Source organism: Drosophila busckii, chromosome 2R (assembly GCF_011750605.1).
Source record: "Drosophila busckii strain San Diego stock center, stock number 13000-0081.31 chromosome 2R, ASM1175060v1, whole genome shotgun sequence".
NCBI classification, from domain to species: Eukaryota; Metazoa; Arthropoda; class Insecta; order Diptera; family Drosophilidae; genus Drosophila; species Drosophila busckii.
In genome coordinates this window covers 6,679,458-6,703,495 of record NC_046605.1, presented here as the reverse complement: position 1 = coordinate 6,703,495, position 24,038 = coordinate 6,679,458, and the positions used below count along the sequence as shown (strand labels likewise).

The 24,038-nt window shown below is 42.5% G+C and overlaps 6 protein-coding genes across 8 annotated transcripts; 3 read left to right on the top strand and 3 right to left on the bottom strand.

The window, feature by feature from the left end:
• Positions 1 to 745: 745 nt before the first annotated feature.
• Positions 746 to 2,457, bottom strand: LOC108595356 (SET domain-containing protein SmydA-8). Its single transcript, XM_017980579.1, has 3 exons — positions 2,334 to 2,457; positions 1,003 to 2,269; positions 746 to 943 (listed from the first exon to the last, which is right to left on the bottom strand). The coding sequence occupies exons 1-3, from the start codon at positions 2,384 to 2,386 to the stop codon at positions 791 to 793; spliced, it is 1,473 nt and encodes a 490-aa protein (XP_017836068.1). The 5' UTR covers positions 2,387 to 2,457; the 3' UTR covers positions 746 to 790.
• Positions 2,458 to 2,807: 350 nt separating this feature from the next.
• On the bottom strand, positions 2,808 to 6,418 carry LOC108595149 (F-box only protein 28). Its single transcript, XM_017980315.1, has 6 exons — positions 6,254 to 6,418; positions 5,734 to 6,071; positions 4,762 to 5,010; positions 4,501 to 4,699; positions 4,131 to 4,438; positions 2,808 to 4,069 (listed from the first exon to the last, which is right to left on the bottom strand). Exons 2-6 carry the CDS (start codon positions 5,974 to 5,976, stop codon positions 3,332 to 3,334), a joined length of 1,737 nt encoding a protein of 578 aa, XP_017835804.1. The 5' UTR covers positions 5,977 to 6,071; positions 6,254 to 6,418; the 3' UTR covers positions 2,808 to 3,331.
• A 93-nt stretch (positions 6,419 to 6,511) lies between these two features.
• Positions 6,512 to 11,707, top strand: LOC108597256 (USP6 N-terminal-like protein). 3 transcript variants are annotated; one of them, XM_017983713.2, is made up of 7 exons: positions 6,512 to 6,599; positions 7,363 to 7,735; positions 7,868 to 8,549; positions 8,605 to 8,987; positions 9,045 to 9,109; positions 11,284 to 11,335; positions 11,395 to 11,707. In XM_017983713.2, the coding sequence occupies exons 2-7, from the start codon at positions 7,554 to 7,556 to the stop codon at positions 11,459 to 11,461; spliced, it is 1,431 nt and encodes a 476-aa protein (XP_017839202.1). In that variant the 5' UTR covers positions 6,512 to 6,599; positions 7,363 to 7,553; the 3' UTR covers positions 11,462 to 11,707. The 3 variants fall into 3 exon arrangements, with proteins under 3 accessions (XP_017839202.1, XP_017839201.1, XP_017839200.1); XM_017983712.2 differs by having other exon boundaries at positions 11,233 to 11,335; positions 11,395 to 11,705; XM_017983711.2 differs by lacking the exons at positions 11,284 to 11,335; positions 11,395 to 11,707 and adding an exon at positions 9,950 to 10,804.
• A 599-nt stretch (positions 11,708 to 12,306) lies between these two features.
• On the bottom strand, positions 12,307 to 13,618 carry LOC108597257 (arginine-hydroxylase NDUFAF5, mitochondrial). The gene is made up of 3 exons (XM_017983714.2): positions 13,430 to 13,618; positions 13,118 to 13,373; positions 12,307 to 13,046 (listed from the first exon to the last, which is right to left on the bottom strand). Exons 1-3 carry the CDS (start codon positions 13,558 to 13,560, stop codon positions 12,441 to 12,443), a joined length of 993 nt encoding a protein of 330 aa, XP_017839203.1. The 5' UTR covers positions 13,561 to 13,618; the 3' UTR covers positions 12,307 to 12,440.
• Positions 13,619 to 13,870: 252 nt separating this feature from the next.
• Positions 13,871 to 16,694, top strand: LOC108595181 (WD repeat and HMG-box DNA-binding protein 1). The gene has a single exon (XM_017980359.1). The coding sequence runs from the start codon at positions 13,910 to 13,912 to the stop codon at positions 16,625 to 16,627; it is 2,718 nt and encodes a 905-aa protein (XP_017835848.1). The 5' UTR covers positions 13,871 to 13,909; the 3' UTR covers positions 16,628 to 16,694.
• Positions 16,695 to 16,989: 295 nt separating this feature from the next.
• Positions 16,990 to 23,954, top strand: LOC108597004. Its single transcript, XM_017983281.2, has 10 exons — positions 16,990 to 17,085; positions 17,633 to 17,946; positions 18,008 to 18,186; positions 18,863 to 19,058; positions 19,125 to 19,329; positions 19,691 to 21,639; positions 21,704 to 21,809; positions 21,875 to 22,151; positions 22,226 to 22,496; positions 23,119 to 23,954. Exons 2-10 carry the CDS (start codon positions 17,715 to 17,717, stop codon positions 23,805 to 23,807), a joined length of 4,104 nt encoding a protein of 1,367 aa, XP_017838770.1. The 5' UTR covers positions 16,990 to 17,085; positions 17,633 to 17,714; the 3' UTR covers positions 23,808 to 23,954.
• The last annotated feature ends 84 nt before the right edge of the window (positions 23,955 to 24,038 follow it).

The window sequence follows — 24,038 nt, the reverse complement described above, 5'->3', positions numbered from 1 at the left end:
TTGTTTTTCGCCCACCCACCCTAATGCAAATGCTTATCAGTATGTGAATATTTAAATAATTTTAATCTAATAACCAAAGGTAGTAAAAGTGCAAATCATTCTGACAAAATATTCAACGTACATTTACTTAAGCTTATGACAAAAGTAAATATAAAAGCAGATAATGAGCTAATGGAACATTTAATCGATGATGCGTTTGCTTGGAACGAGTGCAATCTTTGCGTGCATTTTGCCAGCTTGGCTAGACGCTAGACAGTCCAGCTCCTTCTTGCGAATCGCATGCCTCACTTAATTGCAAAGAACTCCGTGAGACTTTTATATAATTTTTAGACTGTCGGCATTAGACTACCTACCCATAGTATCTGATCGTCATAGGAGCAGCGGCTACTCACCTGTCCAGCTGCTCATGGTGCTTCACTTTGCCCTTGTTGGTAATTTCAACGCTGACTCCACAGCAGCAGTCGCATTACTTTACCGCTGGGTCTTGCCTAAGATTAAATGTGCTGTCGCCAATTAGAGCATGTCAACTGTCTGCAGTCAGCCGTAGCTACTTATATATTATTTATATATATTTAAATGCATGTGTTTCTCTATTTATTTCAATTTAATCAGCGCTGACCACGCTCTTGTGTCCCAACCTGCAATGAGTGCGCTTCTTGTGCGACTAGGCACACCCAGGGGCATGCAACTAGACACGCCAGAACTTAAACTTCTTTTTTATCACCCTACAACTTTAGTAATTACATTTATTTTTGTATAGCGAGCAAATCTTTTAATTTTAAGCAGAAAACTAAAGCTTGCCATATTTCATTAAATCTGATTCAATGCGCTCCAGCTCCATGCTAATGCGTTCAATAAGAAAGCCCTCGGCTGAGTTTTCCGGCTCGTACTGCAGCAGCTCCAATGCCTCCTTGGCCGCCAGACGCGCACGTGCTAGCTGCGACTAGTAGATTATATTTTATATTAATAGCATAGTAAAATAAATAAATTTAAAATACTTACTGCATATTGTTTTTTATCCACATCGCCGTCGGCAAACTGCAGCTCAATGAGCTCGACAAACGCCAGCAGATACTCAAATAGCGCTATGGCATAAAGCTTGGATATGCCAGGCACAACGGCGCGACAAATGGGCAGCAGCTGCTCGCAGAGCTCGACGCGGCGCGCCAGCAATTTCTTGCTGGGTGCATTCATGGCATTCAGCAAAGCAGCCGCACGCAGGATGCTGGCAATGTTTTGCTTAATGTCCACCAGTATGAAATGATTTGGATGCAGCAGCTGTTTGTGCTGCTCCAGCAGCGCTTCATAGTTGCCCAGATCACCCTTGGCGTCGACCAGTGCGCTGCCCACTTCGACAAGCAGCTCATTGACCATAGCTGCGGGCATAAGCGCAGCACAGTTGTCATTGCAGCAGCGCCAGTCGCCGCTGCCTGCTAAATCGCAGCAGGCATAGCCATCCGCACACTGCTTGCACTTGATGCTGCTCATGTGCGTCTGCAGCTCGGTGGGATCCAAGCAGCGTGCGCAGGCGCATTCCATATGCCGACTAAGACGCAGCTGATGTTGCCGCTGACTGGTGCCCATTAAAGGATTTGCATAGCTAGTGTAGATAATGTCGCCGGACTGCAGCGGCACTGCAGCATACAGCTTGAGATTGAACTGCTCATCCAGCGCTATAACGGTGTTGGGCACACAATTGTGCGGCAAGCTGGCGCCGTATACATAAATGCCCTTCAAGGTGTCGCCATCGCGCGCAGTTACCTCATAGGCATGACTATCCAGGCGTATGCAGTGCGCATGCAGCTCATCTGCTGTTAACTGCTCAGCATTGCTCAGCAGCTGTGTGAGTCCACTTGCCAGCAGTGGACGCACCACTTGCTCTTCATGCTCCTGCCACATGCCCTCAGCATTGCGATATTGTTGCAGCTGCACTGGCTGCTCTATGAGTGCCAGGCACAGCGCACGTTTGCTTGGCTGCTCCAGCAGCAGCAGCAGCTTCAGCAGCGCACAAATGCCATAATGTTTGATCAGCAAATCCTTGCTCAGCTGCTTGCCGGCGCCGCTGGCAAAGAACTCGCATTCGTAGTCATCATGCTCGCTGCAGTCCATGCAGAGTGGAAACACCTGACACTTGCGGCACATCACATACGATTCCTGCATGCATTGCGCACACTTCAGCTGACTGCATTCCCACTGCGGCGCCACCAGCAGCGGCTGCTCCTCCAGCAACGTTTCGCCCGTGTCAATGCTCATGTTGGCCACCAAATGCCTGCAAAGTGCAACAAAATTTATTAGTCAATAAACTATTTATATCATTGTACTAATTCCAGTACCTGCCCAGCTGCTCGTTGTGTGCATCGTGTAGCTTTTCACTTAAGTCTTGCATCGCGTTACGTCTTGCGTTACGTTACGTTACGTTGGCAGCCGCCTGGTCGTTGCTGCTGCTTGCGTGTGCTTGTTCCAACTAATGCCAAATTAAAAATACGCACCACATGTCACTCTCACGCACTCTCATTTTTGCTCTCTCTCTGCCGCGCTCTGCGGCCTGCTAAGTACTTTGCCTAATTGCGTTATTCATCTCGCATTTATTTTTAGTTAGTTGTTCTCTTCGCAGCAGACAATAGCCAAACTATTTAGTTTAAAATCTATAGCTTGATCAGCATGTTTTTCATTTTAAAGTAAACGCACGCAATTTACTTTTCTTTTTTGCATTAAAGTTTTATTTAAAATATTTCTTTGCCATTTGTTTTTGTTTGTTGCACACACACTTTTATTTTTTTATTTATTAAGTGTGTTTTTTGTGTGTTTTTGTGAGGCCTCTATTAATTAAACATTTTTTTTTAAGAATTTAAACTTAGCAATAATGTTTTTTGTTTGTTCATGTTTCTACATTTCGACAACATACTACATACAGAACCAAAGATGATATAGAAAAAGTTTCTATAACTATGTGTGTGTGTGTGTGTGTGTGTGTGAAAGAAAGAATTTTACTTGTTTATAGAAAAGGTTTTTTTTGTTATAATAATAATGATGATCCTTTTGCTCATTAAAATTTATGCTGTACATTGTAAACGTTTAGTTAACGCTTTATATGTATGTATGTGTATGTATGCACTTGATTGTGTGTGTGTTTGTGTGAGTTTGTATATATATTTATGTATTTAATTTGATTCCAACTCCTCGTTCTCACCACACCAACAATTTAAGTTTGTTGGCTTTACCTTCTTTTCTTTTTTGTAAATATATATATATGTATATATATGTGTATGTATATGTATAATTAATGTATATAGTGTAAGTAAAAAAATGTATTTGTATATGTTTTTAATGCTTATTTACTGCGTTTGCCATGTGCTTGCACACATCGATTGGCCTTTTGTACTCTACGTGCTTTCTTCGATTCCAACGGCTCGCCAAGACTCTCCACGGCTCTCTCTCCAATGCCATTGACTGCAGCTGTTGCTTCAGCTGTTGTCAGCTGTTGTGCAGCCGCTGACGGCAAGTACTCTATGGCGTCGTGACTGCCCTTGACAGTGGCCAGCTTCATGGACACTGGACTCACAATGACGCCATCGCGCTGATGATTGCCATAAAATAGTTTCGTCGAGTATCCACAGCCAGCAATGGCACTATTTGTTTGCTGTGCTGCAGCCTTTGATGTAGACGGTATTGCATTGGACGCAATTGCTTTGGACATGTTAACAACGCCATCAGCATCTGTCGTTGCATATTTGCGCTTTACGTTACGATTAACAGCCAACAGTTTGGCTGTGGTAGATTCATCCGGCGAGGTAAATGGCTTGTCGCCAGCCAAGCTCAACTCACAGCCGCTTACATCACTGTGCACACCCTCATCGCCCTCCGCATCCACATTGCCCTCGGCATCCATAGTCGCCTCATCTTTGATTATGAATATATGCTCCGGTGCAACGCCTTGATTAACAAGCGCCTGCAAATCATCGGGAGGCAATAAAGGCGCCACCTTTTGATTGCAAGCGTTGCACACTGACGGTATGGCAGGACTTTTGGAACGCCAAAATTGCAATTCGGTTTTACATTTGTTGAGCTCCTGTTAATAGAAACATGCATGTATTATTTGAAGTTGTTTGTGTTCGCTTTTGCGTGTTTACCTGCAACAATGTTGAGAATTTGCGTGCCATTTCCTCATTCTTCTTATCATTCTCGTCCAGTCGACTGGCATATTCGAGTGTTTGCTTTTGATGTTCAGCCAATAGATTTTGCTGCTCTGCGAGCTGTTTGCTCTGATCGGCTGTCTTGCGTTTGCAATTGCGTAGATCGGTGCGCAGCACCGATAACTGATTATTGTATATTTTCATGCCCTGCTTAATTTTGCGTATGCCTTTGCGCAGGACCATATGATTCTGAGGTGGTGAGTTGTTCGAGCTGTCGGCGAGATCTGAGCTTATAGCCAAAATAGCTGTAATGACAAATACAAACATTAAAGATTGTTTGGCTTAGCTGCATGAGCTGAGCGCTTACGCCGTTTTGTGGGTGTGGGCAATGGGAAAAAGTCCTTGTTGAAATATGCCAGGCCAGGCAACGTGGGCTCAATGCGTTCCTTAAAGTACTCCATAGCCATGGTGGAGAGATCAAAAAGTTCGTCGGTAACACGAAATGGACGTTGCAAACGTGGTGTAATACTGATATAATTCAAAATTGAGTTCACCTCATCCAGTATCTGCAATAAAATATAGCTTAGTTACATATATGTGTAGAAGAGCTTAAGCTTGTTGCACTTACAGCACCCGGAAAGAAGCAACAATGGCCACGTTCTATATGCTTGCCCATGGACATTTGCAGCAATGAGAGTCGCATGTAGCAGGTCTCAATGATGTCGCATTCGCAAGCCAGCGGATGATTGCGACGCGCAGATTCACGGCGCGGCATATTCGCTTTGATTGACTGAAAGCGATTCATAGTGGTCTTGATTTGCCTGGAGAACGCTGCGTTTAGCATGTTCATGCAAATGTCATTCAAGCGCTTGGACACCTGCAAAAAAAGAAAAATAAATCACATTATTAATTGGGTACATATTGAGTTGACAAGCAACAGCAGTAGCAGCCCGCATCCTAATTTGAGAGCCCATCAATAAAACATATCAGATTACATTGAGAGCTACCTACAAAAAAAAAAACACACACACACACATGTGTGTGTATATAAATACCCTGTGGTTCAACAAAGACAAGTCCATTGCCTGACTACAGAAGTCGAATCATGGGCTAGTCTAAGCAGCCTGACTAATCAACAAATGTGAATATAGCTTGTCCTTCGAACTGCACGTGGATGCAGTGCGAAACGTAACTTTAGGGATTCAAAAAATGCTAATATCTTAGTCTACCAATTAGAAACATTTCCACATTCCATTGCATATTTTACACACTATGCATTTTGTACAGTGTTTTCCTTTTAATATCGACCTACGCTCTTAAGTGCTGTTGTTTTTATTCGTGTGTATTTTTCAACAAACACGAACTTGCACGACACGCACTTGACACTCTTGAGCGGCAAATATATATGTACATATGTAATAAATGTAGATATTTAAACAAGAACAACAAGTGCAAGTGCCTGCATGAGTACCTGCACATGCAGGCCAGGCCAGGTAGTTACGACCAAGCTAGAGCACATTCTTCTTACAAATTTGCAAATTGCTTTTTATTGATTTAATAAAGCAACATTGGCGCTTACTTCGCTTTGCTATTCACTTACCAATCTGAGATTGCTGATTTTCTTATAATCCAAGTAGCCCATCACTTTCATGATCAGCTCCGGTGGCAGGTCCAAAAAGGTTGAAGCGAGCAACACAGTTGTTGTTGTTGTAGTTGTTGTTGCCACCACTTGCTGTTGATAGATTGTGGTGCGCCGCACCACAGACGCTCTTGTGCTGGACGTTGGCGCATCATCAACTCCACCGGCACTGCCACTGCCACACATTTGGCGCGTAGAGACCATGCTGCCCGTACAGACAAAAACGCCAATATTAGGTATCCTTTCTTCTGCGTCTCGAAAATTGTTGACAGCCTCTTTTTCGCTTTGACGAACGAATGCTATGTTGATAGATACAATGTATCGTAAGTTAATATGGCTTATGACTGTTCGATCTCATAAATAAGTATGTATGCATGTGCATATGTGTGCATGTGTATATCAATCGTTAGATGTACAGTGGGTAGCCAGAAAGAATTCATAGTAATTTGCTACGCACTTGAGCGTTGGTCAATTTTCATACCTGTTTTATTCAATGGAATTATTGAGCAGGCATTATTTATTATATGGCAATTAACGTTGGTAAGCGTTTAGTGCACAGCACACCACTTTTTAGCTGAATTCTAGTCCTTTTCATGGACTTTTTACACAATTTTTACACAAGCACAATTAAAACCTCAAATAGTGATGTGACAATGCATCGATATATTCTACTTCAGCCAAGTCTATCGTTTTTGTTTTGGTGCTGCCAGATCGTTGGCAGCGTTGCGTTTTGATAGACACCTATCAAGCTGCGATAGGTTTTTTATCAAGCCCGTATAAAATAAATAATGTGATTAAATAAAACATAAAAAAAACTAAATTAAATGGTAATGAACATAATCCTTTAGTCACTCTATGAGTAGAGTAGTACAAAATAACAAGACTTGACAGTGAAAGTGTAAGAACAAAACGCCAAATGTGCGTGTAAGCGTGTGTGACTGTGTGCGTGTGTATGAGTGTTGACAAAAATACAACAAAATCGCAGCAAAATCAAAACAGGAAGTGCAAGATAAACGAAAGGAACAATAGCAAGCCTTCAACAAATAACTGTGTATTTATTGCCACGCTTAACGTCAGCATAATTAAGTGCTTATATAGTTTAATAGTGGCGAAAGGCAAACATAAAATTAATTTCACAGCAACAACAACAACAAAACGTTGGCCTTCTTGCCCTTTCTTTTACACATCTAGCGCTGCCGCCGCTGTCGTAGCTAAAGCTGTGATGGGGGCGTTTTTAAGTAGCTTTGCAAAGTGTTGTTGTTTTTATTCAAAGTCGATGCTGTGACGCTATTAAATATTATTGTATATCACGTCATTTTGGCCACGCTTGTATGCTATCGCTGTCTGGCGCTCTGCTCACTCTCTTGCACTCTCTCTCCGCTGCATATTTAATAACTATTAAGGCAAAACTCACGCACACATACACGCGTACAAATACGCGGGCATGCAACTGCTTATAGTGAAATCGAAGACTTGCACTTAAGTGTGTGTGTGCGTGTGTGTGTCTGTTTGTAAAAGTTCGTTTTCATATGGTTAAAGCTTTGTTTTTGTCGCCTGACATTATTTATTTATTTTTTTTATCTTGAACAGTTTTGCGCTATCGCCAAGCAACAACCGCTCCCATACAACATTCTTGCCGAGCAACTAAAACGCGGAGCCGTAGTCATTAAAATAAAAAACAGAAACAATAAAATCATCAACAGTAGCAGCAGAAGCAGTGGCAATAATTGTGTTGCAAAACTGGCGCTGACAAACGTAAACCACAGCCAAGCTCAGAAACAATGACAGCCGCTCCGTCCATCCATGACGATGGTGAGCATCAGGAACAGCAGCAAGTGCTACTGAAACGAGCCGAAGATGAGCGCGAGGATATATTCCGTCGCTACCAAATGGGCCTGGATCCCAAAAATGTGGTCGACTCCTGGGAGAATCCTACATTTGAAATCTATCACATAACTGACAAGTAAGCAAAATTAGTAATGATTAAAAATCTAATGCTGTAGTACATATATTTGCAACACTTGGTATCTTATCGTGAACAATTACTCGGGAATGTGATCTATTTGCTAATGGCTTTGTATTTTATATGCTACAGATACGGCTTTATGCATGACTCCCGCCTGCCATCGACACGAGACTCACAGGAAGTACAGCGCACCAAGATTGAACTGGAGCGCGATAAAAAATGGATGAAAATGCTTGGACACTGGCCGCCGCCACATGAGAAATTGCACAAGCGTGTATACAAGGGCATACCGGATCGTATGCGTTGGCCCGCTTGGAAGCAGCTCTTAAATGTTGAGCAGGCGATGAAAACGAATCCGAAGGTCTATCAAAATATGCTGGAGCTGGCCAAACAAAATGCCACAGAAACGCGTCAAATTGATGCGGATGTCAATCGACAATTTCGCGACAATCTGGCATATCGAGAGCGCTATAGTGTCAAACAGTGTTCACTGTTTAATGTGCTGAATGCTTATAGCATTTACAACTCGGAGCTGGGCTACTGCCAGGGCATGGCATGTGTGGCAGGCGTTTTGTTGCTTTATATGCAGGAGGAGGAGGCATTTTGGGCGCTGAATGCGCTCATCACAGATCGCAAATACGGCATGCATGGCTTATTTGTGGAGGGTTTCCCAAAGCTAACACGTTTCATAGAACATCATGATCGTATATTGTCGAAAATTATGCGCAAGCTGCACAAACATTTCATTAAACATAATGTGGATGCGCTGCTCTATGCCATCAAGTGGTTCTTTGTGGTTTTTGTGGAGCGTGTAAGTTAACTTCAACTCGGACAAGTTCATCACTTAATGGCATTACTATTTACAGGTGCCGTTCAGCTTGAGTCTGCGTGTATGGGACGTATTTCTATTGGATGGCGATCGTGTGATTCTGGCCATGGCTGTTACTATACTCTATCTGCATAAGGATGAGCTGCTGCGTCTGAAAGACATGGATGCCATTATTGAGTATCTGCAGGTGAAGCTGCATAAGAATTTCGGCTACAACGATGATGATGCCATACAGGCGCTGGAGCGTGTTATGAAGAAGCTAAAGGATCTGAAACTCGATGTGCCGCCACCGGCTAAATCAAATGAGTTTCCCACACGACCGCTGGGCGTCTTTGTGGAAGCGGAGCGTGAAAAGAAGACTGGACGCCGACGTGATTACACAGATACGGAAAAGCAAGTCTTAACCGATGTGATAACAAGGTAGACAACACGTGTGTTTATCTTAAATTAATAACATACTAATAGACTTGTTTACAGACAAGAACAAAACGCAATTGAGGTACAATCAACTGTATCCTATGAGACATCTGAATGTGCTACAGGTAAGTTGTCAAGCTTTTATCTTTATACCACTCTTACTAACACTTGCTTTTTAACAAATATGACTGTTACCATTTATATTAATTACTGTTGTCTGGTGCAAGCTTATAAAACACTTTCAATAATACAATAGTTCTTAGTATTCAACAACAGCTACACAATTCTATGTATATATTATTTGTTTATATATTATTCATGTAATTTTTCTTGTGTACAAAGTCCCATTTAATTGTATAAAGCTTGTGGCATATGTATTTGTTTTAACATTGTATATATATATATTATTTTGATTTTGGATTTGATTTCATTACATATACTGCTATTGTTTGTATAACTTTTGTAAACAAATATAGGTATAACTGAGGTTTCTCTTATGTAATTGCTCCCCCAAGTCTTAAAAATGTATATGGAATAGTTTATTTCCCCGTTTTGTTAGGGTGTGTTTAATTGTTTATATGCAGCGCTCTAACCAACAAAATATGTGGCATGCTCTAATGGGTGAGCATTCAATTCATGTCTAAGCTAAAGTGTTGGTTTCTAGATTGGTGTTAGTCTTGTGGTTGTTTGTGTGTGCATTAATTGATAAACCAATTAACTGAGATCAATTAAACAATTCTAAGAATAATTATAACATCGGCTCTGTTACGCTTAAACAAATGTTCAAAAGTTCACAACGCTCTCATATTGTAATTATGTCGCTCCTAAAAAAAAACACACATACATACTTTTTAACATTGTGCGCTGCCTGAATCACCAATAAATGCTTAACGCTAACTGTGCGGGCACATAAAGAGCCTAAATCTAAATCATGACCCTAAAATCAAAAACTCTATTGTTCATAGGTGATGCGTACTCAATGAAAACCTATCAGAGTATGACTAGTTTAGCCACCTCGCCAGCGATAAGCAGCAATTCGTTATATAGCAATGGTTATATGGTCGTTACCAGTGCCGATGACAGTCGAAGCCAAAGTGTTAACAATCTCCACTATCAATGGCAAATGAGTGGCCAGCATCAGCAGCAGCAGAGGCACAGCAGCTATTGCAGTGATAGCGATAGCGATACACGAAATCGCTTGGATCTGGATATAGCGCTGGAGGCGTTGCAGACCCAGAAGTTGCAGTTGCAGCAAGAGAATCACAGCATACGCATTGTGTTGCAAAATGGCGGCGGCAACAATAACCAGCAGCAGCAGCACCAACAGCAGCTGACAGTAAAGACTTTAGAGTGTCAGGCTAATGCTAATGGTAGTGATGAAGATGCTCTAAGCGTGGAAAACACGCGTCTTTAGTCTGTTTTGTCTTTTGTGTTTTTTTTTTTTGTAAACATTATTTAAGACTTAATTTGATTATTTGATTTTGCCTTTGCTCAAATTAATTGTCAATTGCCAATTAAGTAGTTAACGTATAACACATACTTAGCTTTAATATTTGTACAACATTGGCTAATGAATTTGTTAAGCTATAGTGTGCACATTTAAAATGCAAACTCAACGTATGTATTTAGTGTTTATGTTGTTATGTTGCAAACTTTCTCAATTTCTCTGATATTACAAGTCACATATATTCCAACTGATAACTGATAATTCCTAAGCAAATTCCAACTAAAATTTACCATGCATATTAATATACCCTATACTTTATATACACACACACACACACACACACACACACACCTCTGTTAATTTTTAAGCTATCACTTGTCACTTTGTTGCATTTACATAATTCTCAACAACTAGTAGTTTATGTTTATGTTCAAGTTGAAGCCAAATTCAAACTGTAGCTTAATAAATACTTAATTATATATATAATATATACAACTTTATTAGCTAAAATGCCACACGCGAAATAAATATATAAATGAATTTTGTACTGAAATAATTATTTCTTATTTTATTTTTTAGTTATTGCATGTTTAGTTATTTTTCATATTACAGCGCATTACAAGTTACACTAACACAGCTAACAATACTTGTTGTATACAAAACTAAATGCAAATTCTTTTTCAAATACACAAAAACATAAAAATAAATATGTGGATTGGCTAAATGGAAAACAAACGAATTTGGAAATTGGCAACTGTTTTATTTGTTTCACAAAAAAAATGACCATACTATATAAATTAGTTACGCTTACTGTACCCGAGGATACGCACTCAATACGAAGTTCGCTTGCAGGTACTTCAGTTGCCTCGCATGGTTCATCAACCATGTCGCTGGAGGACAATAAGTAAGTTTCTAAATGCTTTAGATGTTGCACTTTAATTTAGTAAATGATTGTTATTGCAGCATACACTTAAAAACCGCCAATATGCTACAAAATTCAGCGCAGCGTGAACTAGTCATAGGCACCTGACATCAGTTGCCGCAGTCAGCGGCAAACCACAGCAACAGCAGCAACACAACAGCAGCAGCCACATCCACAGCCAACACATCAACACCGCCACCAGTGCCGCCGCGTTCGCCATTGGCGCTTGGATGATTAAGACAAACAACGATGACAACCAATAAGGAACATGACTGATGTTTAGCAGTTGTCATCGTTGATAAATTTAGTTTTTAACAAATGTTTGCAATTTCGAATCTATTAAGTGCTGCATTTGGCACATGTTTCTTTTATTTATATTTTGTATATATAAAAATACTGCAAAGCGTGCTTGTAAAGAACCTTTGTGCTAATTTTGAAAGGCTCCTAGCACTATAAAGTTAGTATAACGCTGGTCAACTGCCTAAGTAAACTTAAAATAATATATATATTTTAACAAAGAAAAGCAATCGAGAATTAAACGCAAAATGCTAAAATGGTACAATACTAAAGACAAGAGCAACTCGTATTTAATACAAAAAAGAACATAAATTTGCGTGTTAAATTACAATACAAATTAATATATTTACATTATAACCGTGTTGTAAATTGTACTTGTATATACGTACCAAACAAACAAACAAATTACAAAGCAACGTTAAACAAAAATCATTAATTATAGCTAAATATAAAAGGTTACGTCCAATGTAAACAATATGCTACCAAAATCACTTGCAAGTGAGCTGATACAAACAAATATTTAAGCAACAATTGAATGAACAATGTACATGATATATTTATATGAAGATACAGCCAACAACTTAGTTAAACATAAGTAATTTATATAAAAAAAAAAGAACTAAGTATATTCTTTAATTTGGTATTGAACGCTACTCTTGAAGCGCGTATTATAATTTATAACTTTCTTAAAAGCAACGCAAGATATTTTTTTGTTTTAATTATAGCATTTAAGTTGACTTTCAAGTGCGTTACATAATAAACTGTAAATTGAACTTGTACAGCATTTCTGTTATTCTTGCGGCATTTTAATTTTCCCACTCTTCTCCACAATAGAGCCCAGATCCTTAAGCGATACATCGCCTGTACCGCGTGGCAGCGGCTGTGGTTGATTTGGTCCGGGTTTCCAGCCCACAAAGTAAATTATTTGAAATGTTGCGGGTATGCCTTGCTCATTGGGCTTGGCGTAGAGCTCGTTGTAGATAGCGCTGGCCGCCAGCATTATCTCTCGACTAAGATGCGCCGGCCTATTGAGAGCTGCATTGCTTTCCGCCATACCTTTGAGATCCCACATCAGTTCAAACATGCTGGGATAGCCAATAACCAGCTCGTCCGTATCAATAGTGCAAAGCGTAAAGCCAGCTTGATTGAGCAGCGAACCTACGTCCCGAATTTGTGTAAAGGGTGATATATGTGGCGATATGCCGCCCTTGCGCTCTAGCTCAGCCAATTGTAACGAAGATCGTAGCTCGTACAAAGTATCGCCGCCAAAGAGTGAGGCTATGAATACACCATCTGGCTTCAGGCTGCGCATGATCTTGGCAAAGCATCCCGGCAAATCGTTAACCCAGTGCAAACTCAGACTGGAAATTACCAAGTCGAGTGAGTTATCCTCAAACTGCAAGCGCCAAAGAAGGTAACTTTAAATAAGCTGGCTAAGCTGCTGTGCATTTCGTATAGTTTACCCACTTCCAATTCCTCTTCATCTTGCACTAGTTTGCGCATTTTAAGCCCAGGTGTACCCTGTGCCTGCTCCAGCATGGTAGCGCTAGTGTCCGTCAGTGTTAGATGTTCCACACACTCGGCCAGTATGTGCCTAGATATATAGCCTCGATTACATCCAATGTCTGCTGCTGACTTAAATTCCCGCTTGATGTCGAAGACACGATCTGCCAGTCTATAGCCCACCTCCTCCTTCAGATAGTCAAAGAGCGCCACATCTGCGCTGCAATGTTTGTTTTTAGTACTTAGCTAGCCTTAAGCCTTGGCAGCTTTTCTCACCTGAGTGCGGCACGTTCCTTTTGCAAGCGCTTGGCATTTCTGTCAAAGATGTTCATCTGTACGGGTTTCGTTGAAAGGCAACGCCACACATCGCATCTCTGCGAGAAACGATTTGCACACGTTTTTAACATTGTTGTCAATTTCAATATTATTGCCGGCGACTGTTAAAAGTTGTTATGCGCAACAAACAGCTGATTTTCAATAAGGACAGTACGCTGTTCACGCAGCTAAAGCTTGACTTAAAATTGACTTCAAGTTATCTAAATAATATATGTATATCTATATAATATATCTATATTATGTACATACATCTATAACCGATTTGTTGCTCGAATTAACTTTTATAATAATCTTTTGCCTATACTCTTTTTTAGTGACCAAAACTTCCTAATTTCTATTTATGCTCGTTAGCCAACACTATTAGTTTTGTTTTGGCGCGAATCGCGTTTGTTGCGCTTAAAAAGAATTTACGCAAAAAAAATGAATTTTTCGCGTAGCTCTTTGCGCTATGCTCACACCAATGGCTACACTGGACTGCTGTACACTCCCAAAGGTGACTTCATCATCACATGTGGCACTGATGGCGATATACGGCACTGGACCTGCATCAGTGATGATGATCCTCGCTCTACTTGCTTGGGGGAGTTTGTAATGTGCATTGCGCATACGGGCAGCCGCTTATTGGCCTCCACAGATCGAAATACGGTGCATGCCTATACCTTTCCAGAAATGGATAGCGATGGCATTCTAATGAGATTCACGGCTCCCGCCACTTGCCTGCGCGTCTCTGGTGAATATACTGCTGCGGGCAGTGAGGATACAACCATTAAGGTGCTGCGTGGCGACAATGCTGGCGATGAGAAGATACTCGAAGGTCATAAGGCACCCATACTGGCACTAGATGTGCATGCAGAGCGACAACTCCTGGCTTCCATTGCCGGCGATGGTCAACTGAAAATATGGAACTTTGAAACGGGTCTGGAGTTGAAGTCTGTGGGTGGACTGCCGCGCATTAATAGTTTTGAAAGCGCTAGTCTCTTTGGCACACCCAGCTTTGAGCCCAAACGCGGCGAGCAGTTGGCATATGCGCTGGACAATGAGATAGTGGTGTTGAACACTTCCAACTGGGAGGTGGCCTACAAGCTGCGGGATGAACGTGTTTCCAGCAACTACAGCTGCTGTGTGTTCTCGCCGAATGGCGAGCGTTTGGCTGCTGGCACCACCAATGGCGAGCTTAGCATCTTTGATGTGCTACAACGCAAGGCTTTGCCTGTGGAGACGCCACCCAGCGATTGCAAGGCTATAACAAGCCTTGCATGGAATCCTGCCAATGCAGAGGAGCTGGCCTTTTGTGATGCCACTGGCCAACTGGGCACACTATTCTTAACCGAAGCCGAGCTTGAGAACGGCATGGAAGTGGAGGATCAAGCTGATCTGCTGGGTCTGGATGATTATGAGTTTGAGCAGCGCGATGGGGATGATGATAATGATGTTGCCGCCGACAATGATGATGGCGACGGTGTAAGCTTGGAGCAGCTCAAACGCAAGGTTATGAGTAATGCTGCTTATTCAGAGCGAGAGGCACTAGACGATGAGAACTCCAAGCAGTCGCTCGGCAACAGCAGCAGCATTGCGCCGCCAGCGCCACAACTGAAGCTATTTAAGAAGCAGCCGGCATTCCAGCCAAGTGCCACACCCAATGACCTGGAACATCGTTATCTAGTGTGGAACGATGTGGGCATTGTCACTGCGCACACAGAACCCAATGGCGATGGCGACATCGATGTGGAATTTCACGATGCCAGCTTGCATCATACGTTGCATCTCAGCAACAACTACAATCAGCATAATCTTGGCAGCTTGAGTCGCAGCGCATTGGCGCTGGCTTCCACAGAGACCAACAAGCTGGTAGTGATTGCCCTGGCCGCTGCCGGCAAAAAGGAGTGGTCTGTTGCTCTGCCAGACTGCGAGAGCGTTGAGGCTTTGGTAGCCACTGGTCAGCTTATAGGAGTGGCAACCAGCTCACACTTTTTGCGGCTGTTTAGCGTGATGGGAACACAGCGTGAGGTGATTAGCATACCAGGCGATGTCGTAGCGCTAGCTGGACATGAGGATAGTCTGCTCTTGGTCTATCATGCTGCTGGCACCAGTCAGACGCAGCAGCATCTGGCAGCAATGTTAGTGAATGTCACTGGCTTGACTCTAACCGTGGATCAGATGGCAATACCTTTGACGCCAGGACGGCAGCTAAGCTGGTTGGGATTTAGTGATGTGGGCTCGCCTTGCTTTGCGGATAACATGGGTCTAGTGCAGCTTTATCGTCGTGCCAGCAATGCTTGGTTCCCCATTTGCGATACAATGAAGCAGAGCGCCAGCGTGTCCAACAATTACTTTGTGCTGTCCATTTCGGAACGTAGACAGATTATTCAAGCGGTGCTCTGCCGAGGCAGCACGTACCCCATGACAAATCCACGTCCCATGCTGCAGGAGTTGCGCATACAATTGCCGCTGTGCGATATTGAGACGGAGAAGTCGGAGCTGGAGGATACATTGTTGCGCGCCAGCATTATGCAAGTGGACGAAGCTGAGAAATTGCAAAAAGAATCGGCCATCAAGCTATTCGCGTTGTCTCTCATCAGTGAGTGCGAGACGCGTGGTCGTGAACTTATTGAATCTATTGCCTGCACAGAGTTGCTGCAGCTGGCTGTTAAGTATGCCGGCAAGCGTGGACGTATACATCTTGCAGATCGACTGTGTGAGATGCTGCCCCAGCTGGAAGCTGTGCAGGAGGCGCGTAAGCAGAAGCAGATCCTAGGCGCCAATGGCATCGCGGCAACGATTGTGCTGCCTATTGCAGCACCAGCAACGCACACACCTACACCCAAACTGGCTCCCAAGGCTATGGAGTTGAGTGGCAGCAAGCGTGGCGGACTTAAACGCTTCAGCAATTCGCCAAATCTCTTTAAGGCAGTTGCACGACCGGCTACACCTGATGCCATCACACCGCTTGATACACAGGAGAACATATTTGGCGAAACGGAGTCGCAGCAAAGTGAGGCTATCACCGGCAAAACTGCTTCCAGCGACGAACCACAACGCACGCCACTTAATTCTGTTAATCCGTTTGCTATGAAACGCAAGCTGGCTGAGACGGGCGTTCTATTTGGGTCCGAGAAGCTTAAGTTGGCTAAGAAGTAAACCCTTTTTAAAATAAACTCTTAAGTTTTAAGCATACTTTTAAATATATTCTGTGCGTTTACGTTAATTAAGTGTTGTACAAATTTGAGCAGAATAAATACTGCATACTAAATAATATCAATATCTTGAAGTCTGGGCACACTGTCCTCCGATCGAATTTATGCGCGTGTATGATTAGATATTGGGTTTTCCCCGTAATAAAACGATCATTGCAATGAGTTGGCACTCCACCAATATAAATAACCGTAGCTACTGCAATAGTCAGTTGATAACCTGTTCGATTTTTAAGTCACACGTTAAATTCAGTTTTAGTTTTAATTTGTGAAACACGCAATATTTTCAATACACACAATACAAAAATACATACACACAAATATATACATATATATACATATACAAATAGAATACATTTTAAGGAGGGAGTGGCATGTTTTTACCGCAATTAAAAATTCACAGTGGTAAGTAAAACAAGCAAGCTTATTGTTAAGTTTTGCAAAACATTTTTTTAAACGGCGCATGCGTACATAAAATAATCGCACACAACAAACAACATATCAGCTGCGAGAGCGAAAAAAAAGAGAGTGGGCAAACAGATGAGAATATCAAAAGCTAGAGCTGGGAAAAGTCGATTCTGACAACCATGAACATCGCTGTTTCACATTAAACAATGCTGAATTATTGGCAAAAAAAAAAAATATAATTTTATTTTACTAAAAACGTTGCTGATGATAAAAAATAAACATCGATCTTGGCGATAAATTCAAATATCGTTTCTCGCCCCAGCTCTAGAAACAGCGCGATTCACAATTTAACCGTTGCGCGGTGCAGTCGGGTTTAAAGAGAAAAATATATACAGAGAGTGAGAGCGAAAAAAGATTGTGGCCAGAAGTGATCGCAAAACAAATTGCAATTATTTATGCACTTACATATGTGTGTTTGTGAATCTGTGTGTGCTTTTGTTTTGTGTTTCTAGCACCGGCTCTGATTAATAATGATTAATTGCAGTTTTGAAACCAGCATCCGAGACCAAATACCGATCGTAAATTTTGCTCATTGTGCTGCATGTGTATGAGTGTCTCTATAGTTTATGTGTGTGTGCCTATTTAATAAAATGACAAAGAATAAAAACCAATACAAAGCGAAATGCCAAAAGAAGGCGATTCCTGGAAATAGAGCGAACGTTGTAACGAATCAATCGACGCCACCAGCATGCATGCTAACGCCACCGGCAACGCCGCCCACGCATGCAAATATTAATGTTGGATTAGACAACAAAAACAATTTCGATATGTACCCCAAGCCGCCAAGGAATCCATGGGGTGAGTAATGATAATACACACAGCTTCAATGTATAAATATAATCTGCATGTAATTTGCCAGAACGCGAGCTTATCGGCAACTTTCTGCTAAAGATGGCTGAAAAGCAAGTGGTCAGTGCTCGCAGCGGCTGGTTTGTGGACAAATATAAGTTGCGCTGCGAATTTAGGGCGCATCTGCTCGATGAGCCCAATGGAAATGAGATGCATGCAAAGCTATCCTCTAACAATTGTGCTTACAATGTACGTATCAAGTTATTAATTATAAGCTTTATATTTAACATACAAACACACATAAGCAAGTAGGCGTGTTTGTGTTTGTGTATGATCGCTGCTTTCTTTGTTAGCCCTAACACTCTCATTCTCGTTATATTTATACTTTTCTTTGTTTGCCAGCGACAGTATTAAAACTCTATTACCTTTGCCCCCGCTGCTAGCGCCTCCTAACAGCTTAACAGCTGAAGTGTATTAGTCATGCTCTGGGTTTTGCCAGACAAATTCCATAGTAGCGTATACTAATAATTTGATTGTTGTGCTTGTGGTTTGAGCTGCGGATGCGCGTGCTTAAACCCGGTTTTGATAACAAACACAAACTTTGACAAACCTCAAATGCTTTTTGCTTATGTTTAAATATATATTAGTATTTTATACAACAAAACATTCTAGAATTTCCCTATCTTAACTTTACCTTTTCTTTCTTGTGGGTGCCGTGTGATTCCCCTTTCTAGAAATTGCCTTATCTTTGCCATTTTCGAATCTTGTGACTCTCCTTTATCAGCTGTCGAATACCAAGAACCCACTCCAAGTGTCAGTTATATATCAATAATTATCAACACTGCACAGAGCAGCACAATATTATGACTCTTTTGTTTATAGCAAGCGCATATAATAATATAAACAACACTTATGTTTATTTTAGATCGGTTCACTGTTGCAGCGCACAAATTTCTTGATGAATACGCCGCGTGGTAACTCCAACTACCGCATCAAGGACTTGGCACTTATGGAGTTTCGTAAGGAAAAGTATAATGCTATGGACGAGAGGCAGCGGCAAAACGATTGTGTCGATGTCAGCGATAAAGCGGACAACTCCATTGATGGATCCATAACTCAAAGTACATAAATAGTTTGGTTGGTTTTTGTTAGGCAATTTTTTAATGCTTCCTTTGCCTTGTTTACAGAACTAACGCTGGATGAGAATGCTGAGTCGGTGCCCTTAATGTATCAAAAAACGCAGAAACAACAACGAAACGCTGACTTTGAGCTCAGCTCGCTTGGTTGTTATATCTGTCAAAGTAATTTTGATAGCATTGAGAAGTACGAAGAGCATATTGAGTATCATGGCGATGAGTCGGACTTTGAATCGCTAAGGGCAATGGCAAAGAAGTAAGTTTATTTAAGAAGAATGTGTTCAAGTTGTATGTGTTGTATTTCTTCAAAACCAAAGCAAACCCATTCATTAAATTTTAATATCCCACTTCAGATCGTATGACTCAAAATTGCGTTCAGGCGCAACATTTTTATTGTTATGAAAAGGCTGAAACAGTCTTATGCCTTTTTGGAATATTACATGATCGAGTTACAGCTTCAATTAGTCTTGAAATTCAAGGAAGCTTAAAATTTTGTTTAAACAAATTAATAGAGTTTAGAAAAGAGACTCATTTTTTATTATCTTAACTTTGCACTTAGCTGGCATCTAAAGTATTAAATAGCAAATATTACAAAGGCAATTTTCTTTTATTTGTAGCCCGGAGCCGATGATCAAACTGTCGTATCAAACGTGTGTCGATAGCCATTACTTTGCTTTTACGCTGGAGACACAACTGAAGCAGCAGCAGTTGACCATTGAGAAGTTCATCATTGTGCAGTCGCGACAATTCTATTATGTGTCCAATAATCGTTTGCTGGACGTGGATGAGAATCAGCAGACTGATCGTCAATTGTACTTTGTGGACTCGCATGTGTTTATGATTCTACGTGAACAGCCCATAGTCATTTGCTTTAGTCAGCTGGTGAATGGACAGCGTCAGCACTATGTGGAGCAGCATCATTTTATGCGCACCGAGGCGCTGCCCAAGGCCAATTTCAATGTGAATCCATACAGATTGTCGAGCAAGAAGCTGTTTCGCAGTGGACGCCTGGAGCCGGCCATACCGCCGCCTGCGGTGGTATCAGCGGTTAAGCGCGATGCCTACGAGGCGGAGCAGCGCTTGGTGGAGTTTAACAAAGAGTATCGCAACTATTGTGAGCTGCAGCGGCAGTTTACATTGTCGAATATATTTGGCACATTGCGCACGCTGCTGCAAGTGGAGGATATAGAGCGACTGCAGTGCTATGTGGCGCTCAAGCAGTCCAAGATGGAGCTGCATCAGTTTGGCAAGGAGTTGAGCGTAAAGCTGCAGCCGAATGCGCGTAATATAAGCGCCGAGGATGTGCTCTCACCCGGCGATGATGTGCTGATCATCAATGAACGCAGCCAGACTGTGCCGCAGACGGAGCTGTTCAAGGCAAACAGCATGCGTCAGCTGCTGGATAATAATGGCATTTTATTGGAGCTGGCGCTTAAAGATTTCGATGCATTGATTGAATGGGGACGTAAGATGAATGAGCTGTTTGGACAGCCGGAGAAGGAGCGACGCGAGCCGCGTGTTTACTTTGCACGCGTGCTGGGCGTCTCGGCGCAGCGTGTCAACATCACCTGTGATCGTCATCTGCCCGAGAACACCACCTATTCCTTGGTCTTTCGTCCGGTGCGCGCTGTGCTGCGTTATCAGTATCGCGCTCTGAACCAGCTGAAGTTGACAACAGTGGAGCATGTGCAGCGTTTGCTGTTCCCGCCGGTCGTCAGCAAGGAGCCCTTGGCGCTAGGTGCGCTCTGTCTGCATAATGCATGCATTGGCACTAATCCGGAGCAGCATCAGGCTGTGCAGCAAATCGCTTTGTGTAAGAAACTGCCAGCACCTTATATCGTATTTGGACCGCCCGGCACAGGCAAGACGGCCACCATTTGTGAGGCCATCTATCAGCTGTTTGTGCGTCGTCCCGAAACGCATATTCTGGTGCTTGCCGGCTCGAACACGGCCTGCGATGAGATCGCTTTGCGACTGCTGCGCGCCATTGCCAATGCCAATCTGCCCACTCAGCCGCGTCCGTTGACGCGCATCTTTGCCGCCAGCTGCGATCGACGCATAGACAACATTGATGATCTGCTCCTGGAGTACTCCAACATGTATGCGCTGCACTTTTATCCGCATGTGCAGACCGTACACGACTATCGCATTGTGGTGTGTACGCTCAGTTTGGCGGGCAAGCTGTCGACGGGCGGTTTTGGTCGCGATGAGAATAAGCAGAGCGTCTTCTCACATGTCTTTGTGGATGAGGCGGCGGCTTCGACAGAGGCAGAGGTGCTTATGGGCATTACCTGCACCATGGCAGCATCGACCAATTTAATATTGTCTGGCGATCATAAGCAATTGGGTCCGGTGCTGCAGTCGCAGCGTGCCGGAGATTGGGGCTTGGCAGTTTCGCTGTTTGATCGTCTGCTGCAGCGCGAGTGCTACCGTTTGGACGAGAATGGTGATTACAATGTGGCCGTACAAACGCGTCTGCGACGTAATTATCGTTCCCATCCGGAGATTGTCTCGCTCTACAGCAATCTGTACTACAACAGCGAACTCCAATCGGAGGCGGCATTGGGTGAGTAATAGCAGCATAAGCAGCAGCTTGATCAATGTACTTAATTCCCTCCTTAATCATATAGAGAATGTTTGCCTTGCTAAGAATTGGTTTCATACGCCCAATGAAAACTTCCCCATTATGTTTCATTCCGTCTTCGGCACTACCATGAATGCCCAGAGTTCGCTTAGGTGAGTTAGCTACAAATCTCTGCTGCATTAATTTACTTATTGGAACCTTTTATTTTTCTTTGTAGTCTGTGCAACAATAAGGAAATCGATGCTGTTATGGATTATGTCAAGGACCTTATGTATTTTGGCATTGATGGTGAAAAGCTGAAGCAAACAGACATTGGCATTATATCGCCGTATAAGAATCAGTATCAGCGCATCCAGGAGCAGCTCAACATGCGCAACTGGCATCATATTGATTGTGGCTCGGTTGAACTGTTTCAGGGCAAAGAGAAGCAAATCATAATTGTTTCCTTTGTGCGTTCGTTTACAGAAAAACTTGGTTTCCTCAATAATAGTCGGGTAATGCACATTGCCGTTTATATAGCAAATATGCAAAGTTGTGTACTAAATAAACTTTTTAAATCTATTTGCAGCGTCTAAATGTTTTACTTTCGAGGCCCATGTCTTTGCTCATTTTGATTGGCAATCCGCGCACGTTGAGTAAAAATGATGAGTTTCGTCATATTATTGACATGTGTCGCGATCGCAAGACCCTTGTGGGTGCACCCTATTTCCCCGATGACGTCAAGTTGAACGAGGCGAACTTGACGCCAAATACACCGCGCAGCACTGGGCCAAGGCAGACGCAGACGCAGAGCACAGCAAGTGAGGATTTGCAGTCATTGGGACAGACATTGAAGCGAAGTAATAACCATTATAATCATCATAATCCATATTATCAAAGAAACCAAAGAAATTGTGAGAGCGACCATCATCATCATCATCATCATCATCACATGTACATGTGCAGAAATGCATGTTCCGAATCTTTGACATTTCGCATGGTACGCTAAAGGGGGTAAAACTATATCAGATTCGTATGCGTTACATATGTAGATACAACACGGTGTGCACTGCTGTCCATGGTTATTTCTCGACCCAGCGAGCGGCAAGTCAGTTCCGAGCATCAGAATGCAGTTGCAGTTGTAAATAACCGTGTCCCAATGCGTGTAATAAATGGGCATATGCAATTCCAGCATTCTAGTCTATGTTAATCTGCGGTCTCACAATTTGCTTTGGTTTCTTTCTTATACACTTTGACATTTTTTTTATTCATGCACAAAATATAGCGAAGGCCAGCTAAAAGTATTGAAAGTGTATGACAACGGCGCAGCCTTAATGAGAGCAAGCGAAATTAAATATTGTAGTGCTGTTCACATAAAAAAAAGGCTCTAAACCATTATGTTATATGTATAAAATGTCTGTCAAAGTGTATGTTATGTTATAGTGGCTGCTTACTAACTCAAATCTAATTTTCTATGTTCAGCTACTTTGCGAAATAAAATCCAGCTTTCGGCGGCTACTAAAATGGTTCACAACAAGGAGGAGCTGCTTCAGATGGTTAACAACAAAGAAGAGTTGCTCAAGCAGACGGCACCTGCAACTAAACCCGCTGCACCCAGCAAAGCCACCGAGCTGGACAAGCTGTTTGAAGAGCTGCCAAGTGTGCCGCGATTTGTGGACAATGAATCGGAAGCAGTGCGTAGCATAAGAGCACAAATACAGGCGCTAAAAATGCAGCAGAAGTCCGCAAGCACAGCTACAACGCCCATTCCAGAAGTGCTTAAATCTCCGACTGTATCGCCAACTGCTGCAGCAGCAACTGCAGCAAGGCCAGCTACGGTGACTGTTACTGCAACAAGAGCAACATTTTCAATGCAGTCGCAGCCATTGTCGGATCGGGCCAGCGAGGCCTTTGAGGTCTTACATATACCCAGTGCGCCACCAGCAAGTCCGGGCGTAAAGCGAGCAACGCAGTACTCTCACATTCCCACGGGCAGTGCACGCTTCCATAATCCAGGCACCCAGGGCAATGGCGTCCCTCAACGCACCACATTGCCGCCGGAGTATGCTCGTCCGCCGCCATTCTACTATAGAGCACATATTGGGCAGCCTACACCATCTGCACCGCCGCCGCGTGAAGAAAAGAAAAAAAGCAATTGTGTCATTTCATAATTTCACAATTTTACCTGTAGCATTCTTAAAGCTACATATTAGAAGAATTGCAGTGTGACAATAACAATATTATTGTCCATGTAATTCTTTTCGAGACTTTTGCTGTTTGTATCATGTTGCAACGACGCTATGCGCTGCCACATGCCACAAACAGCAAAAATTATACATATATATATATATATATATATACATACATATATATATGTACACGCTATTTGGTTCAATTTGAAG

Bases quoted from the DNA above. Each gene is read 5' to 3' on its own strand.
- LOC108595356 (XM_017980579.1), bottom strand. From the start codon at position 2,386: ATGCAAGACTTAAGTGAAAAGCTACACGATGCACACAACGAGCAGCTG. The intron at 2,270-2,333 runs GTACTGGAATTA...TGCACTTTGCAG, and splicing joins CACAACGAGCAGCTGGGCAG to GCATTTGGTGGCCAACATGA. The intron at 944-1,002 runs GTAAGTATTTTA...ATAATCTACTAG, and splicing joins TGGATAAAAAACAATATGCA to TCGCAGCTAGCACGTGCGCG.
- LOC108595149 (XM_017980315.1), bottom strand. From the start codon at position 5,976: ATGGTCTCTACGCGCCAAATGTGTGGCAGTGGCAGTGCCGGTGGAGTT. The intron at 5,011-5,733 runs GTAAGTGAATAG...CTTTTTTTGCAG, and splicing joins AAATCAGCAATCTCAGATTG to GTGTCCAAGCGCTTGAATGA. The intron at 4,070-4,130 runs GTAAACACGCAA...TTCTATTAACAG, and splicing joins AATTCTCAACATTGTTGCAG to GAGCTCAACAAATGTAAAAC.
- LOC108597256 (XM_017983711.2), top strand. From the start codon at position 7,554: ATGACAGCCGCTCCGTCCATCCATGACGATGGTGAGCATCAGGAACAG. The intron at 8,550-8,604 runs GTAAGTTAACTT...TACTATTTACAG, and splicing joins TTGTGGTTTTTGTGGAGCGT to GTGCCGTTCAGCTTGAGTCT. The intron at 9,110-9,949 runs GTAAGTTGTCAA...TATTGTTCATAG, and splicing joins GACATCTGAATGTGCTACAG to GTGATGCGTACTCAATGAAA.
- LOC108597257 (XM_017983714.2), bottom strand. From the start codon at position 13,560: ATGTTAAAAACGTGTGCAAATCGTTTCTCGCAGAGATGCGATGTGTGG. The intron at 13,374-13,429 runs GTGAGAAAAGCT...CAAACATTGCAG, and splicing joins AAGGAACGTGCCGCACTCAG to CGCAGATGTGGCGCTCTTTG. The intron at 13,047-13,117 runs GTGGGTAAACTA...TGGCGCTTGCAG, and splicing joins AAGATGAAGAGGAATTGGAA to TTTGAGGATAACTCACTCGA.
- LOC108595181 (XM_017980359.1), top strand. From the start codon at position 13,910: ATGAATTTTTCGCGTAGCTCTTTGCGCTATGCTCACACCAATGGCTAC.
- LOC108597004 (XM_017983281.2), top strand. From the start codon at position 17,715: ATGTGTGTGTGCCTATTTAATAAAATGACAAAGAATAAAAACCAATAC. The intron at 18,187-18,862 runs GTACGTATCAAG...TGTTTATTTTAG, and splicing joins CTAACAATTGTGCTTACAAT to ATCGGTTCACTGTTGCAGCG. The intron at 19,059-19,124 runs GTACATAAATAG...CCTTGTTTACAG, and splicing joins TGATGGATCCATAACTCAAA to AACTAACGCTGGATGAGAAT.